Here is a 19,413-nt window from a genome sequence, read left to right as displayed (position 1 = left end):
ATAGAAATTAAAATACGTGTTAACACATTTTCCAGATTGGGAACTTTTACGTACAGGAATCAATATACACACTAATATCGAAGAAGGAACCCGTCCGCAATCTGTGCAACAAAACACCAATGGCGGGAGAACGATAACGAGGATGTGACGTACTTTGCCTTAGCTGGCCCGTTCACCGCAGGCTTCTGTACGTCATTTCCAGCTACCAGAGTCCGCTGGCTGCAGTCATTAAACACGGCGAACGTGGAGGCAGGACTATGTGCTCACGTTGAATGCAGGAAGCTCTGGACGCCAGCCTGCAATCAGCCTTAACAGTAGGAAGTGCGGCTGGACTCGCTGGCACGGAGCCGTATAATACAGCCACGAGCGCCGGCTGGGCTGAATCCCGTGCATGCACCGGGGACCGGGTTTATAGGAGTGAGCGGCAAATTTGAATTGCCCGTGGGTTGCAGGGTCTTAACCCCCCTCGCTTACAGTCGGTGGCGCTGGGCCCTAGCGCTGCAAGTTTCTGCAATCCCGACCCTACTGCACCATCCAGAAGGCTGCGTAAGGTTTGGAAAATGAATCGCGATGCATACGTTTCAGAAGTCGCTCTGCGTAATCTGATTTGAACATAATGCACGGATCTCCTGAGCGTGCAAAATGCGCAAAACGGAGAATGCACCCGGAGAAAACCTGGACTGCGAAGCCGATGAGTTTTCAGATGAGGCCAATGCCGAAAGCCTCTATGCCACCTCTCCGCCCAACAATCCCCGACAGATGAAACGTATGTCAACGAAACACCAGCGAAATAGCGCGGGGAGGGTGGTCAGCCGCTCCATGTTCAAAGGTCAGTGAGTGCCTTCCAAAATGTTTACCTTGCGCACGGGTCCAGCAGTATAGTCTTGTCTTATGTAAATATCACGTTAACGGACTTACAGATGCACGTTAAGTCAGATACAGTATAAAATATATATATTTTTTTTTTCCGGCGGGAGGGGGATGCTGTCATAGCGCACCTTATAATTTGCAGTGGGTGGTGAGGAGTGGCGTCAAGCAACCGTCATCTAATATGAATGTAGGACCAGGATAGATAACAAAGGCTCTCTTAACATACCTTTTTGGTAGCGTAAATGTCCGTGTCCGACTTCCCTGTGCACACGGCAGGTCTGTGGCCGTCATGTAGCTGTCAAACATCGGACAGTTGGTTGACAGAACTAGTTGCCATGTCATTGTATTGAGTATCATTATGGATAATATGAAAATTATATTTGTATCCCTGACACCACCATGAAAGTACTCTGTACCGTACTACGCATTCTTCTAAAACAAATATTAAAATATATATATATATATATATACATATTTAAAAAAAAAAAAGAAGAATTTGCCTTAAGTTGAATCTCTCAGGGTGCAGGGTAAGCTGCAGCATTGGGGTTTTAAAACCCCAATGCTGCAACTTACCCGGCACATCCCACTGGTCTCCCTCCCTGTTCAATTAGTTAAATGTCCGTACGAGCGACCAATAAAGTGGTACTAGTTTAACCCCTTCAGTACCGGGACGTACCTGGTACTTCCTGGTTAACAGTCACCGGTAGACCGGGACGTACCAGGTACGTCTCCTCCAAAAAACGCCCCCACATCACCACAATCGCGGTGATCGTGGGGGCGCTGCTGCTGCTGTCTGCCCAGGACTCCTGGGCAGACAGCACAGCCTGTCTAAGCCCGCCCCCAAGCCCACGATCACTCCCACGGAGTGATTTTGTAGGCAGAAACTGCGATTGCAGAAAAATCTGCAATCGCGGTTTCAGCTGCCACAGGCAGCTTCATGGAAGGGGGTGGGGGTGTTGAATGGGTCCCCACACAAGTGTGGGGACCTGATCCAACACCCCCTTGCTGCCTGATCGCTCCATGAGAGCGTCAGTGCAGCGTTAACCCCTTCAATGCCTCGATTGCGGCATTGAAGGGGTTAATTCCCGTTTTGTAGGGGGCTCTGCTGCTGGTGGTCTGCCTGGAAGCAGGCCAGGCAGACCAGCAACAGCAAAAACGACCCCCCAGAAGTCCTCTGATCACCCCTACAATCTCCAGTCTATTGGAGATTGTGTCCCAGCTGCCAGAGGCAGCTTCAGGGACAGGGAGACAGGGTTCTTTGGTCTCCACATGAGTGTGGAGACCAGACCCCCCCCACCCTTCCTCAGTTAACCCCTACCCCCCCTCTACCTCAATTAACCCCTTCAATGCTGCGATTGTGTATGACCCCCATCGCAGCATTGCAGGGGTTAATATTAGTCCCCACAAGCTTGTGGGGACTAAATATCAGTCAATGCTGTGCTTCAATGGAGAGTAAAAAAAAAAAAAATGTAAAAAATAATAATAATAATTTAAAAAAAACAAACATTTTTTTAAAAAAAATTAATAAAGTAATAATAATAAATAAAAAAAATAACAGCACTGACCTGAAAGTCCAGGGTGCTTCCAGGTCAAATGCTGGGCTGGGCTGATCAGATCGCTCCTGGCCAATAGGTGTGATCGGATCATTATGGCAGCCCACGGATGACCCTGCTCTACAAAGAGAGAGGGGTCATCTAGGGTAATTATGAAAAACACAAATTATTAATAAATTAAATAATCATAATTATTACCTGATCACTTGGTGACATTTTAAGTCGCTGATTATTGATCGGTCTCCCTGATTGATGTCAGCGGCCTAAACCTGTCACTTACAAGTAATCTGATGAAAAAAATATTTTAAAAAAAATGTAAATGCACATGTTCCAGTTTTGCCCTCATAGCTTCCTCAAAAAATGCATGAACCATGCATGTGAGGTCTTATTGGAATCAGGGGATCTTGGTGAACAAAATCTTCCACTGTTGCACTTATGGTGTGCAAGAAATTCAGTGCAACATTGAAATGTATGCGTTAAAAAAGCAGTAAAATAATTTCCCTGTGAAGTTTGGCAGATATCAGTGAAGAAATGGCTAGCTGAAAACTGTCAAAACTACCCTATTTGAACACCTTGACTCGTCTACTGTTCATAAATATATACTTTTATGGGGTACTTTACAGTGGGGGGGCTTCCAAAATGTCCCAAATGGGATATGGGCCCAGTAAACCAATTCCTGAAAACTTGCGCATGTTCCAGCTATGGCCTCGTGGCTTCCTCAAAAAATGCATGAACCACGCATGTGAGGCCGTGTTGGAACCGGGGGATGTTGGTGAACAAAATGTGGTGCTTTCTTCCACTGTTGCACATATGCTGTGCAAGAAATAAATTTTAACATTGAAATGTATTTGTTAAAAACGCAATAAAATAAATTTTCCGTGAACTTTGGCAGACATCAGTGAAGAAATGGCTAGCTGAAAACTGTCAAAACTACCCTAGTTGAACACCTTGACTTGTCTACTGTTCATAAATATATACTTTTATGGGGTAATTTACAGTGGGGGGCTTCCAAAATGTCCCAAATGGGATATGGGCCCAGGAAACCAATTTCTGAAAATTCCAAATGTGAAAACGAAAATGCGCATGTTCCAGTTTTGCCCTCATAGCTTCCTCAAAAAATGCATGAACCATGCATGTGAGGCCTTGTTGGAACCGGGGGATGTTGGTGAACACAATTGGTGTTTTTTTTCTGCAGTTGCACATATTCTATACAAAATATAATATAAAATCTAAAGCAACATTGCAACATATGCAAAAAAAACAAAAAAATATAAAAATACCTCAAAATTTGGCAGCAATTGGCGATAAAATCCCTGTTTGAAAAGTGTCAAAATGACCCTAGTTGTACACCTTGACTTATCTACTTTTCATAAACATATAATTTTGGGGGGATAATCAGTATTTGTGACAACTATTGCAGTTATTAGACTACCATGCCAAATTTGAAAAAAATTACATTTCAAAAACGTGATGCATGCCTTGCAATATTTGCCCTATACTGGTCAAAATAGATAAAAATCCTGGCCATGTTGGGTGGTTTCCAAATCAGGACAACTTAATGAATATATTTGGGATAATTTTTTCCCATCGGTTCAATGTGTGTACAATTTGTATGTATACAAAACTGTAAAAAAATGCGTTTTTTTCCATTTTTTCCCCACTTTTTCCAGTTTATTTCAAATAAAACAATGTACTACCCAGCTTAATATGGTTTCAAATGAAAGCCCTACTTGTGCTGAAAAAAACAATATATGATTTGTGTGGGTGCACCAATTGATAAGAGAGAAATTACAGTTGAAGAAAGACATGGCAAAAACACAAAAGCGGCTCCGGTCCTTTAGCGACACGTTAGTATCAAAATCCCGGTCCTGAAGGGGTTAAAGAGCCAGTTGACTGACAGCCTCGCCAAAGAAGAATGCACATTAAAGTACTTTGAGTACTACGATGTTAACTTTCTTTTTTTATTTATTATAGTGGTAACAATTTATGGAGCTCCTCTTTCAGTACAGATATTAAGTGGAATGACAGTACTAGAATCAACAGACTAAGCCAAACAAATACATTTGGTAAAGAGGGCCCTATTCACAAGCTTGTATTTTTCATTTGTAGGGTAGTATATAATCTGAAATGCATTTGCAAAAGGATAGTTAATACTAAATTTTTCCTTCAAAAATAGTTGTGGTTTTCTATAGTTCAGGTTATTTACAGCACTCTTTGTCCTGTAACAGACAAGAAAAACATTGCTTTGTAATAAAAAAACAAAAACCCATAAAATCCTGGGTATAATATGAACAATTTAAAGAGTCCAGAAAAGGGGGTACTTTTTTTTTTATATATGTGTTTTAAATTTGCTGCCTGATCTCTCCATTTAGACATTGAAAATCAGATACTTCCAGGCCACTTGCTGTTGGTTGCACTTTGCACCAGATGACCCCTTTCTTCATTGTGAATCGGAGAGAGAGCGAGTGGTTATCAAGAGTATAAGATAAACACTCACACATTATTAATAAAAATAAATACTTCTTGCATATCAGATTACTATCTGATCACTGATTAGTGACATTTTATGTTGCTGATTATTCACTGTATTAACTGATCAATGCCAGTGGGCTTTAAGTTGTCACAAGTGATCTGGTTAGATTTTTTATTTTACAATATTTATTTTAAATAGCCTTTAACCTAATAAACTACTATCTGATCAATGAGTAGTGACTTTTTAGGTGACCTAATCTGCTGGGTGCATTTTATGCACAAGTACTTTATTTCTTTATACCTGTAATACAAGGCGCGTATTATATCCAAGATATTATGGAAATCTTGTGCATCAGTAGCCTCAAGTGATTGGAGGATGTCTTGCATTTTTCAGTGGCATGCCCCAGCCTTGTTTTATAGGAGCCCCTGGGGGGTCCCTGTTTGAAGATTTCCATTTTTGTAATTTCTTCATTTATTATTATTACTACAATGGTTTGCAGGGATGGAGGGTGTTAACAAACTTTGCATACTTCAAGTGAGGGCACTTATTTCTCTCTTATGTCCTTCCCTGCCACTCACACTCTACCAGAAGATGTGGTGGTCATGTTCAATTTCCATTACTTGCTTCCTGGGTTCAGCCTGGTGAAATGGGCTTTATACATAGTCTGGGTGATATAGGCATTGCAGCATAATGACTTTTTTTGTCTTCTATATATTTTCTATATATATTGTGCATTGTTTGTATGCAACAAATGGGTAGTAGAAGCATTATTAAACACTCATCTACAGACACCAGACAAGCCAGAATGCTTGTTGTCCCCTCAAATCTCATGGTGCTGACACAACCACAAGGGATTCTGTGTAGGCGCATGCAAATAAATTATCGCATTTTGCCTCTATATCCACTTTATACATGGATCCGTTAAAAGTAATTGCCCGCTGTACAACAAATGGAAATATATGTTCACCGTTTTAAAACAGTATGGTGAATGTGAATTTACTTGGTGTCTTTGGACAGGTTAGATACAAGCTGAAGTAAGTCATTCATATTTGAAAACATCTGGGCAAAGTGGCACTCTTCCATAGTGTTGGAATGTTAATTTGAAATTGTAATAAATATTACGAAGCTGCTGCAAACAAGGCTTGAGGAAAGTCTGATGTAATGGAAGGCATTCATTAACTGCAGGAACTAGTCCAAAGTGCTAACATACTAGCTTGCCCTTTTGATCCATTAGTGACATTATGGAAAAAAATGCAGGCATTTCCGTGCACAGCATTCCTGACCTCTCCAAAAAGGACTGGAAGTTTAGAACACATTTAAGCCACTGGTGACAGTTCAAATGATTTGGGTAATTGTTCTGTTTGATATTTTTGGACTTATTTTGCAGTTACAAAATCTTTGGAATTACTAATCGGCGTGGGAGGTGAACAAAGAGATCTCATATTGAAGCAAGTTCTGTCTCTTAAACTCTGTACTGCCAAACATATGCAAAAATGGAGTAAGGGGTGTATAAAAATATCTCTATGTAGTGCAACTTCAACACAATAAGTAATCCGATATCGCAAAATGCAGATTGTATGTTTGCCAAGTACATTGGGCAGAAATAAGATGACACACATATAGAAAAAAAGCAACTGACAAAAACTTGATTTAAAACAAAACACAACAAAGGGCATATTATGCTACTAATTTGCAGCAGTCAAGGCCAGAGGATTAACTCTTGAGTCCTATTGCGTTAGGCCAGGGCTTGACAAATTTGTTGTGAATCTAGGCGCCAGGTAAAAAAGTTAGGAGCCAGGATTTTTTTAAACTAACAGTTGGTTAGGAGTGATCGGATCATCATCAGCCCACTTACTAAACTCACAGCGTTTGACCTGGAAGCACCCTGGACTTTCAGGTCAGTGCTGGTTTTTTTTTTATTATGAATTTTTTTTTTTTTTAACTCTTTCGATGCTGATGTTCCATTGGAGCACAGCATTGACTGATATTTAGTCCCCACAAGCTTGTGGGGAAAAATGTTAACCCCTGCAATGCCACGAATGTGTCATACACAAGTGTGGCATTGAAGGGGTTAACGCTGCACTGTCGCTCTCATGGAGCGATCAGGCAGCAGGGGGGTGTTGGGGCTGGTGTCCACACTCATGAGGAGCCCAAAGAACCTTCTACCCTGTCCCTGAAGCTGCCTCTGGCAGCTGGGACTCAATTGCTGGTCTATAGACCAGCCATTGCAGGGAGGGGAGTCTTTGATGACTGCTGTAGGCTTCCATGCCTACAGGTATCATCAAAGGGCTTGTGGGGCTCGTTTTTGCTGTTGCTGGTCTGCCTGGGCTTCCAGGCAGACCACCAGCAGCAGAGCCCCGTACAAAACGGGAATTAACCCCTAAATGCCGCGATTGCGTCATTGAAGGGGTTAACGCTGCACTGTCGCTCTCATGGAGCGATCAGGCAGCAGGGGGGTGTTGGGTCAGGTCCCCACACTTGTGTGGGCAACCAATCAACACACAACCCCCTTCCCTGAAGCTGCCTGTGGCAGCTGATAACACGATTGCTGGTTTTGCAGCAACCGCGGTTTCAGCCTACAGGATCACTCCGTGGGAGTGATCTCAGGCTCGGGGGCGGGCTCTGAGTGGCTGTGCTGTCTGCCCAGACTCCTGGGCAGACAGCAGCAGAAGCGCCCCCGTGTGGTTACTCAGCCTCTTACATCCACATTTTTTTATGGATGTAAGAGGCTGACAAAACCTAGGCGCCAGGACAAAATTCTCTGTCGCCATGGCGACCTGGCGCCTGGGATTTGTCGAGCCTTGCGTTAGGCATTGGTAGGGTTAAATGGACAGCCAGGTCTCCCTTCTGCTAGCTGGTGAAAAAATATGTCCCCAAGCTGAGTGATCAAATGTAATTTAAATGCAGGGTTTAAATGCCCAAACATGCCTGAAAAATAAGTACACAGTGCTCAATAAGAACTTTATCTGCAAAGGGGAAAGCCTTCTAGTAATGTCATGGTGTCACAAGGGCTTTCCTCCTTGCTGAACACATTTACTTTTTTTTTTCTTGTGGTTTTTTTTGTGGTGTGTTTATCACAAATTTAATGACAAAATAACTGCATGAAAAGTGTCAATCACCTGTGCTGAATACCTTGAATCTAATACTTTTCCTAAATGTATACCTTTGTGGAGGTTCATGCCAGAGCTTGTAAACCATTCCAAATGGGACTTGGGCCCTATAAAGCAATCAGAGGAAAAACTTTTTTTTTTTTTTTAATTGTATATTTCTAGGCATATGATGTGTGTTCAAACTCAGGACAGGTATACTTATATAGATTTTTCTTTTTCCTTTTTCTTGAAGTACGCAAGCTTTGCACAATTTGTTCCAGTTAAAAACACAAAGGGGGGGGTAAAAGCTGTTTTTGAAGTGTTCATTTTGATAAGGAAGAACAAGATGGTGTATCCCTTTAATCATTTGACTGATTTTTTTTTTTCTTCTACATTTTATAGAAAAGATGAGTACGCCAAATCAGACACCGCACAAGGAAGCCAGCAAAATAGCTGAAAATGTAGAAGATCACAGCTACAGGCAAGAGAAGAAGAACAGAGCAACGCTCAGGACAACAGAGAGGGATCACAAGAAAAATGTGCAATGTTCATTTGTACTGGACCCAGGCAGTGCTTCTTTGCCAAAAAAATCAATTCCAGATGTTGATCTTAATAAACCTTACCTCAGCCTTGGCTGCAGCAGTGCCAAGCTACCTGTGTCTGTGCCTGTTCCAATAGCAAGAACTACCCGTCAGACCTCTCGTACTGACTGCCCAGCTGACCGCCTCAAATTCTTTGAAACTCTGAGACTTCTGTTAAAACTCACATCTGTCTCTAAAAAAAAGGAAAGGGAACAGAGATGTCAAGATAATAACTCATCCATGTGGTTTAATCGTTCAAATGAACTTTTTTGGCTCGAACTTCAAGCATGGCATGCTGGCCGCAGTATTAATGACCAAGACTTGTACCTGTATACAGCCCGCCAAGCCATCCCAGACATCATTAATGAGATTCTAACATTCAAAGTGAATTATGGGAGATTGTCTTCTGTTAACAATGGAGGCAACTTGAATGGGACATTGTCAGATAGTCAGTTTATGGTCTGCCATGACACTGTTGGTGTGGGCTACTCAAGCTATCATGACCACATCCAGAAACAGAGAACCTCTTTTGAGCAGGTAAAACAGATAATGGAGTTACTGGAATACATTGAAGCACTTTATCCATCTTTGCATGCTCTCCAAAAGGACTATGAGAAATATGCTGCAAAGGACTTTCAGGCACGAGTGCAGGCACTCTGCTTGTGGCTCAATATAACAAAGGACCTTAATCATAAACTTAGAATTATGGGAACTGTTCTAGGTATCACAAACCTTTCTGATATTGGCTGGCCAGTGTTTGAAATCTCTTCACCACGTCCATCAAACTGTCCAGTTGACGAAGATAATGATATAGAGAATGAGAGTGGTCTGAACGAAGGAATATCTGAGACTTTTATAGAGGAGAGTGAGGGAGACGAACAAATAGACAGTGTGTTGGATGCTAGTCAAGATGTTGTAGACAAGCTCAACCACAAGATAAAGGTTCGTTTGAAGAAAGAGGACCAATACTCACAAAAGTTGGACAGGTTTGCCTCTGAGGATGATTCCTGCTGGGCAAATCAGGAATGCAATCATGAGTCTGGATGTAATAGGCATTGTTTAACATCCATATACAGACCCTTTGTCGATAAAGCTTTAAAGCAGATGGGTCTCCGGAAACTCATTTTAAGACTTCATAAACTAATGCATGGTTCCCTTCAGAGAGCTCGAACAGCATTGATAAAGTCTGATCTTAAAAGAGAGGTACGTACAATCTTAATGTATTATCTGAGGTGATCTTGAAACGGACTTAATATACCCACTGCAACTGCTTCCGAGACCTGAAATTACTTTTTTATGTGCTTGGTAGGTTATATGCCTTTCATAAACAGATTGAAACATTAAATGGTTTTAATCTTATCTGTGCCAAATTTGTTTTTTAAAATGAGCCAAAGATGTGTATTAAAAACCCACCTTAGGTGAAATACCCTGTGGTGTGATGTCTCCCTTTTCTGTCTATTATTGTCGGAACCATTGTTACCATTGGTTCATATTTTGTTAGACCCTGTAACAAAGAGTTCCCTTTTTATAACTTTGCATACCTCACTAAAATAAGTATTTTAGGGAACTGTTTTATTTATACAGCCTGTGATAAATGGTGGCATGGCTTACCTCACATTGAGTTCTGGTTAATGAAAGTATATGGAGGAATGGCCTTCGTGGCATTGTCATAATAGGTGAACTCAGTGTGTTGATTGAGCAGGTAAAGTCCTCTGAATTAACACATGGATACAGGCTTATTGTGACAATGTCTAATAAAAACATTTTGTCCCTTCTTACCTAAACTACTGTATATTAACCCCTTTGTGGCAATAGCTGCTTTAATATTTCTCATATTTTTTAATATGGGCTCATGGTTAGCTGTGTGGGTTCAGTAAATGAGAAAAATCACAAGTTATATAGTTTTTGGGGACAAGAAGGGCTTTCTTTAGACATTATTTTGATTGTATCATATAATTTTCTATAAAAAGTATAAAATATGGTGAAAAATTTAGATTTTTTCCAATGACTTTTATTTAAAAATTAATTCATTTAAATTAATTAAAAAAAAAAAAAACAACCAAACCTGCTAAATAGATTCTACTATTTGTCCTGAGTTTAGAAATACCCAATATTTTTTTGTTTTTTTTGCAAGTTTATAGGGCAATATAGAGTTTTGCGATAAACCATTTTTCCCAAATCTGGTAATTTTGCCTTCATGTCCTATCTGGGACACCTTTTTTGAAGCGGGCCAATGCAATTTATCCCATCAAACCATATATGTTTTGAAAACTAGACACCCCAGGGTGTTTTTAGCTACTGGTAGTTTAACCCTCTCTAGGCACCAATTCTAGTAACAATCTTTGTGGTAGCAATTGTTGTGTTCCCCCCACACATTTTACTTCAGGTATGGATTTATAGCTCCTAATAAATGTCAATGTCAATTAGGGCTGCAACTAACGATTATTTTAATAATCTATTAGTTGGCCGATTATTTTTTCAATTAATCGGATAAAAAAAATTTAAATTTTTTTCAATTTAAAATAATGTAATAAAAAACGTACAATTTACACTTTCATCTCTTTATCACAATGGCCTCTCTCTATTCACCTTCTTATTTTACTGACATAATAAAAGCTACAAGAACCCAAACACGGTGTTTCTCAAACTAGGTTTTAATACAAAGTTATTAGTAAATATTAATTCATATGTTAATTATTTTTCATATTTAATAAAAACTATGAGAAAAAAGCCTTGTTTAAACTGCCCCCGGTTATGCACATCTGACCCCCTCTGCCCCCATATATGCCTTATACCTCTTATATGCCAGTGATATGCAACTGAGCCCCCTGATATACCTTTTACCCCCAGATGTTTTATGCCCCCCTGATATGCCTAATATCGATATGCCTTATAACCCCTATATGCTCTGAAATTCATAATACCCCCCATACACCACTATAACTCACCCATACACCACTCTGGCTCCTCCCCCTCCCATACACCACTCTGGCTCCTCTCCCCTCCCATACACCACTCTGGATCCTCCCCCCTCCCATACACCACTCTGCCTCCTCCCCCATACATCACTTTGGCTCCTCCCCCTCCCATACACCACTCTGCCTCCTCCCCCTCCCATACATCACTTTGCCCCCTCCCATACACCACTCTGCCTCCTCCCCTTCCCATACATCACTTTGGCTCCTCCCGCTCCCATACATCACTTTGCCTCCTCCCCCCTCCCATACTCCACTTTGCCTCCTGTCAGCCACGGAGGTTCGCAAGACACCAGGGACCTGGGTAGAGAGGCAGAGTGCCGTATGGGAGGGGGAGGAGCCAGAGTGGTCTATGGGAGGGTGGCTCCCATACACCCCTCTGAGTCCACCCCCTCCCATACACCTCTCTACCCGGCTCCGTTACTGACAGGACCTTTCGCTGCAGCTTCATAGAAGCCTCAGCGTAAGTGAAGGTGAGTAACGGAGGCTGTCTGTGCGATGCAGACCCCCACCGGCAGACAGAGAGGATGATTCTCTGTCAGCCGGTGGGGGTCTAAACTATGCGCACAGACAGCCTCCGTTACTGCCCTTCACTTACGCTGAGGCTTCTATGAAGTCAGTAACGGAGCCGGGTAGAGAGGCAGAGTGATGTATGGGAGGGGGAGGAGTCAGAGGGGTGTATGGGAGGGGGGAGAGAGACGGAAGTGAGAGACCGGCCGACAGTGAGGGGAATCCAGGTCCCCTGCAGCGTTGCGGGGGATCTGGATTCTAGTGTTATAATCCGATCTCTGTTTGAGGTCGGATTATAGTTTTTATAATAATAAAAATCGATTCGATTAATCGATAATGAAAATCGTTGACAACGATTTTCATTATCGATTATCGATTTTATCGATTAGTTGTTTCAGCCCTAATGTCAAACATCCCAATTTGTGTTCAGCAACATCTCCTGAGTGCTGTGATTTCCCCTTAATACATAGGTTTGTTTGGGGGGGCTAAAAGGTCGCAAATGGGAAGTGTGCATTTTTCAAATTGAAAATTCTGCCCACACATCCTATAAGGGAGATATTTGAAGCCGCTCAGTTTAATTTGCCCCCTAAAAATCGTATATTTTGAGAACTAGACACCCCAGGGTATTTCAAATGCTGGTATTTTAAGTCTTTTCATGCACGCATTTTATCACCGGCCCCTTTATCAAAGTTTGCTGGAGTATTTTTGTTTCTTGTGTGCTCTCCCACCCTCCACATTCTACAATGGGCATGAATTTAAATCTCCTGGTGTAAGCCACAGCCAAACACCCCAATGTGTTCAGCAACATCTCCTTGAGTACTATAATAACCCCCATGATAAAATGCCACATTTGGAACGTGTACATTTTTCAAATTGGGATTTTGATATGTGGTCATCCTGCCCCGTGTGTTATTTGGGACATCATTGAAGCTGGCCAGTTCAGTTTACCCCGTCAAACCATATATTTTGAAAACTAGACCCCCCCCCCCCCCCCTGGATATTTCAGTTGCCGGTATTTTAACCCTTTCCTTGCACTCATTTTACCACCAGCCTTTGTCAAAATTTGTGGTGGTATTTTTTTTTTCTCCACACATTGTAATTCAGGTATGAATTTACCGCTTATGTCACTGTCACACAATATGTGTTGAGCAACATCTGTTGAGTACCGTGATACCCCACATGCATGGGTTTGTTAGATTATTTGGAAGGTAAAAAGCCACCTTTGCGAGGTGTTTGTTTTCTAGAATTTGGACATCTGGTCATTCTGTGCCCATGTCCTATTTTTGGGACATTTTTGAACCCGGCCAAAGGGAAATTATTCTAGAATTGGTGCCGGAATAATTAGAATTTTAATGAGGAGGCTTCCTATTTTTGCATATCTTCCTTTACTCTCACCAATGGCAGCAAAGAAAGAGTTAACGTATAAAGTGAAAACAACCAATAAAAAAACAGTACACAGGTGGTATTTAAACCCTTAGAAATTCCCCTTCTTCCTCTTTCATCCGCATTTCAAGCCGCAATGTAGAAAAAGAGAAAACATAACAGGACCAAATCCCAGCAATAGGCGGCAGAGGCCAAGGAAAACAATCTCACATACACATAATGCATCAGAAGACAAATAAGTGAAATAACACAATCAATGCATGAGGTAAGCCCAAACCATCACACTTCATACTCGCCCAGAGGAGTGATACACCTACAGGGAGGGAAGAAAGGGAAAACACTCGCCTCCTGTCTTTATTAAAATTATAATTCTGGCACCAAGGCTAGAATAATTTCCAAATTTAAGGCAAGACAGGAGGCTTCCTATTTTGCAGTTTTAACGCCTGATACCAACGCCACAGCTGCAGAAGGCACAGAGTGGAAATAAAAGGAGTGAAAAGTGGAGGCACGGGACCAATCCCCGGCCTGCAGAATGTCCCCCAGAGCCAGCAGGGCACAGGAGTCCGCAACCCCCCCTAACTTAGTGGGCACCAAATGACACCTTGACGCCGGCCAAAGAAAGAAATCACCGAACCCATCTGGCTAACGTGGGAGATGAGACTGCCCAGAATGGCTTCACATAGGAAATAAGCAACTGGGAAGCAGAGGCTGGCCGAAGTGCGCGAAAGGTAAATCCAGGACCATGGCTACATCCCACAGGGAATTTCAGCGAGGCGCCGGAGGTCTAGACAGGCGGATACACCGTAACAGACAGCACACCATGGGTGCCCTCCCCACCGGAGAAACCGCAGAAAAACAAGTCGGACAAAAAATTAAGGATGTAGTCTAAAGGGGCCGAATGGGGATCCACTTGTTGACCCACGCACCAAGCAGACCAGCTTCTCCAAGCTGCCTGGTAAGACTTTTTGGTACCTGGAGCCCAGGACTCTGAGCAGGGACTGAGCCACCTCCGATAGGCCCGAGCCTGAACGGGGTCCACCAATATCGTCCACGCTACCAACAGTAAGCGGCTTTCTAAGATGAGCAGATGCGCCTAACCCTCCGGACCTGTAAGGAGAAATTTAAGAGACGGAAGTGCCAGAGGGTCCCGGATCGATAACTCCAGCGGGGCTGGAAACCACGGCTGCGAGTGCCAAAGCGGGGTCACCAGAACTAGAGACGCCCCCTGCTCAACACAAGTGATGGATTACCCTCAGGATGAGGGCAAAAGGAGGAAAGGAGTAAGCACCCGACCTCTGCAAAAATAGAATTCGCTGGCTTGGACAGCTCGGACTTGAGCCTGTTGATGATGAAACCAAGCTGGTGAAGAGTCTGAACCACGAAATCAGTTTGGCAGCTAGAAAAGAGCAGAATGTCGTCGAGGTAGATGATGCATCTGATGCCCCTGGACCGAAAAAGCACCATCACCGGGTTTAGGAGCTTCGTAAAGCACCAGGGGGCAAAACTGAAACCGAAAGGCAGAGTCAAGAATTGCCAAATTTGCCTGCCCCAACGAAACTGTAGGAACCACCTGTGATCCGGGTGAATCGTGACGGAGAGGTAATCGTCCTTGAGGTCCAACCTGGTGAACCAGTCGCCCTCCGACTTAAGGTCTCGTAAGAGAGGAAATGAGGATACACAACCGGACAGAATTCCCCAGACCGTTTCCGGACTAGAAATATGGAGCTGAGGAAGCAGATAGGACCCTTCGCCCGCTGGATAGCACTCTCTTGTAGCGTAGGGAGCGAAGCTCCAATTCCAATCCCGATCGGCAGAACATCTGTGCACCGGAAGAGGCCTCTGTACCTGATGGGGGGGGGGGGGTTGGACGAAGTCTATCTGAAAACCCTGGACCGTTTGGAGGATCCAAGGGTCTGACGTAATCCACACCCAGTTGTGGAAGAAATTTCAGATCCTGCCCACGACCTGTGGAGGAAAAGAAAGACAAGAAACATCCAGACTTACTGATTCCGGAGCATGCTCTGGGGAAAACTGAAGCGCCTCTGCCTCTACTCCCTCCTCTTGGGACGAACTGCTACTGGAAAGGAGCCCTGTAAGACGTCTGAGCCTGAGGGAAGCCCCAGTAGCCTTGAAACGAGGATTGCGGTCGTCCAGCCCTGCTAGAAAAACAAAGGCCCATCTGGAAGACTTTCCTGGTGGATAGTTTAGCCTTGTTTCAAGAAGTCATCAAGGACACGTGACGATTCAACTTCTTAGCGAATACGTCGCCAAATAGCAAGCCATTAGCAGCCGCACCCAAATCTTTGGTGCCTAGTTCTGCTAGGCGGGGATCCATGCGGAGCATGTCCCCCAGAGCCAGCAGGGCACAGGAATCCACAACACCCCCCCCTCGTATCTATGACAACGTTCCCATTTACCAGGAGGCAGACTACCCGGAGGGCCGAGTCCCGGATAAGCTTGGGATCAAGGGGTGCAGCTTGCAGGAAAGCCCTGTGTGACCGGTCCCACCAAATCCAGGAGTTTGTCCTGGGCGGACTTAAGTCCCTGTTCTAGCCCCTTTCTTGGGTCCCTTTTTATTTAGGGAAAGTAAATCGACCACATTGGGGCCAAACTCTGGGGTAACAGCTACTTTGTCCGGGATGCTGAGATTGGGGCATTGTGCCCTAAGTTTATTGCCCACCTCTTTAGGAAAGGGCTTTGCGCAGCTACTTGTGCAAATAGAGCGCAATGTGCTCCGGAGGCGCACACTCTGTGGCGCATAGTGGTTGGGCCAAACAAAGTGGAACCAGTCAGGTCATGGACTGGGAGGTCCGTAGAGGTGGAAGCTGAGTGAGGTGTATGGGACGCACCCATAGCATGTTGGGGATCGGCTGGGTGGGGCTCATCTACCAAACACTCACAAGACCAGATTGAGTGAGGCCTCTGACTCTGAAAAGGTCCCTCATCACAGGCCTGGTGGAGCCCGGAGGGTAGAGGGGTGTCAGAGTTCTTGGCACATGCCCTTACCATCGGAAGCTCTGTTGCTTTTCCAAGGGCGCTTAGAGCTGGAAGCCTCCTCATCCGATTTCTCAGTCTGACTCAGAGAAAATTGGCAGGCCCAGAGGGTGTAGGAGGCTGCCCCTGAGGCATATTAGCGGCCACAGAGCTGGAGAATTTTGACTCCAACCATGCCATAAAGGCATCTTGGGGTTAGGAGTGCTATCCTGAGACATGATATTCCTGGAGATAATACAAACAAAGGGACAGGTAAGGATAACAGGGGCTCACCCTGAACAGGCATCCAAATTCAACAGGGGCTCACCCTGGAAGGATAGGCACTTAGTACTAGGATACTGTTTATAGAGAAAAATCCTTGGAGCAAGGGGTTGATACAGAGCAGGGGCTCACCCTGTAGCCACGAACGATAAAGCGCAAAAATACAGGGGCTCATCCTGCAAACAGGAGCTCTAAGAAGGCAGGAGGAATCAACCAGCAATGAAGCAGTAGAAACAGATGTGGAGTCTATAAAAGCACAGTCCATAACTGCAGCAACTAAAATGGTGTCCAGATCTTGGAAATTGCACGCCCCAACCAAGATGTCCGCCGCTAGCAGAAAGAATGCTAACGAGGGGACATCGAGATGGCCGCTGCACCAAGAAATAGAACACCAAGATGGCGACGAGATCTCGCGAAGCGAGAGTTATTTAAAGAAACCAAAAATGGTGGCCGGAGAAGATATAAAAACGGCACGGAAAGGTAAAAGAAAACACCGAAAACGGCAAACAATTGAAAAATGAAGGGAGAAAACAGGGAGGGAAAATATTGTATACAGACCCCAGGGAGGAAAAAAGGGCCGAATGGGCCCCAAAAGCGGTAAACAACCAACTCGCGGGATGAAACCAAAAAGGTCACAAATTAAAGAAAATAAATAAATAAATAGAAAAGTAAATAACGGTAAAATAAATCTGAATATATATATCCACAGAAACAATGACAATTCTTACAGAAATAGATCTGACCTATAGCTACGGTGAGCAGCAAAGAAAGAGGTTTATATACCACCTGTGTACTGTGTTTTTTTTTTATTTTTATTGGTTGTCTTCACTTTATACGTTAACTCTTTGCTGCTGTTGGTGAGAGTAAAGGAAGAAATGCAAAAATAGGAAACCTCCTGTCTCACCAATTTTATTTACCCCATCAAATCATAAATTTGAAAACCCCCATGGGCTTTTAACATGCCAGTATTTTAACTCTTTCGATCCGATAATTTTTGTGACGATATATCGCTAATTTTAGGACTTGCTCATAAAAATTAACGTGTGGATTGTCATTTTAAACACCATGAGTGTTCCCATTCATTTTGGATATACATTATTGCCGCAATGGGAGACTGCACCAGGGTCCTGTGTATTGGTGTGCCGTGGGATTCTCTACAGTATTATTTGTGTGTGTATCTCAGTATATATAATATAAATATTATATTTTTTTTTACATTTTGTTGGAACTGGAAAGTTCACCTGATTACATCACAAAATGCCACCATCTTGCGAGAGGCAAAATCTCTTGCAGTGGTGCTTGCGACCGCTCTCTGGGGCGTTCACAGTGCGTCCTGGGGGTGGGTTTTCGGTGCTGCTGAATGCCTCGCTATTAAGGCATTTCAGTGACACCATTGATCGCCTCCTAAACTCTTAAACCAGGCGTCTGTCGCTATGCAATGGTATGGTGGACGCTGACCTATTTACACTGAAGAAAAACATTGTCCATGGGACACTTTAAAAAAATCTTGCTTGCATTTGTAGCAGTTTTTCAGTTTACTCACTGCTTCTGTGTTTTCAGTCATGTTACAGCATAAAAAAGTTTATTTAATTCTTCCCTTGGCAGCTTTCAGAATTTCCAGACCTCATATTGTGTTCAGACTATCTGCCTGACCTCTTGAGGCAAACATCTAGCTCCACACAGGATGAATATACCGGCGATCTTGTATCATGGGAAGAGTTAAAGTCCATGGATTTGCCATCCTTCGAGCCTGCATTCTTGGTACTTTGTCGGGTCCTCTTGAATGTTATTCATGAATGTCTCAAATTGAGACTGGAGCAGAGACCAGCTGGGGAACCATCACTCCTAAGTATTAAGCAGGTGATTATTAAATACTTGTATGTTGTGCTTTATGCAACATCATTTTATATCATTATTTAGGTGCAGTTCTAACTAGAAAGAAAAACATTTAAAGTCCCCCTCCCCCACATGCATCTCGCATGCATATGTCTTATCACTAATACAGCATGGGTCTTCACTGATTGTGTTTCACTGAGCAGAAGTGCACAGACATTGGGAGTTCATGTACACTTGTAATTGGGGGGGGGGGGAGTCCTTTCCTAAGATCATATGAATGGACAAAGACTTGAGTTAATTGACAAAACTCCTTTTGGGTTTCCAACTTCAAAACTATTGATCGTTATTGTGCATTTTATTTTGCTTTTGTTTTTAGTTAGTGTCATATTTAAGGAGTATATGGACAGCACTTTTGACAGACGTGTTCAAATGAGCAGACGGCAAGGATTAATGTTAAGCTCACTTGTTATTCTTTTCCACACAGTTAGTACGAGAGTGCAAGGAAGTCTTGAAGGGTGGACTTTTGATGAAGCAATATTATCAGTTCATGTTACGGGAAGTATTAAACGACTTGCAGAAACTTGACTCCAATATTGATGCATTTGAGGAAGATCTACACAAGATGTTAATGGTAAGAGAAAAAATATTGTGTAGCCCACATTTTATAATCAGTTATGATCTCAAATTTAAATCTAGTAGTTTTGTTTGTACTGTTATGACGTTGTGGAGCGACTTAATGTTAGTTGCTGGTGAATCTTGCACCGTAAATAAAGTGAACGTTGTAAAATTGGAATGACGTGCTTAATAACGTCAGACAATTTAGTGTGAAATTCCTGTGCTAATTTGCTATGATATAACCCTCTTTCTCCTCTGGGAAGGGAAGTAAAA

The 19,413-nt window shown here is 43.1% G+C and overlaps 1 protein-coding gene across 1 annotated transcript in view; it reads left to right on the top strand.

Moving 5' to 3' along the window:
• Positions 1–642: 642 nt before the first annotated feature.
• The window catches only part of LOC149282095 (mitogen-activated protein kinase kinase kinase 4-like), a 68,224-nt gene continuing 49,453 nt past the window's right edge, over positions 643–19,413 (top strand). The window contains exons 1-4 of the mRNA XM_089498626.1: positions 643–829; positions 8,388–9,769; positions 18,295–18,549; positions 19,010–19,156. Of these exons, the coding sequence (XP_089354752.1) occupies positions 643–829; positions 8,388–9,769; positions 18,295–18,549; positions 19,010–19,156 (1,971 nt within the window). The remainder of the gene's footprint in view (positions 830–8,387; positions 9,770–18,294; positions 18,550–19,009; positions 19,157–19,413) is intronic.

The sequence above is a fragment of the Sceloporus occidentalis genome, unplaced genomic scaffold (assembly GCF_023333645.1).
Source record: "Sceloporus occidentalis isolate IW3139 unplaced genomic scaffold, rSceOcc1.0.p SCAF_123, whole genome shotgun sequence".
Taxonomy (NCBI): domain Eukaryota; kingdom Metazoa; phylum Chordata; class Lepidosauria; order Squamata; family Phrynosomatidae; genus Sceloporus; species Sceloporus occidentalis.
The sequence above is the reverse complement of the archived record's forward strand: the minus strand, read 5'-3'. Positions and strand labels throughout refer to the sequence as shown.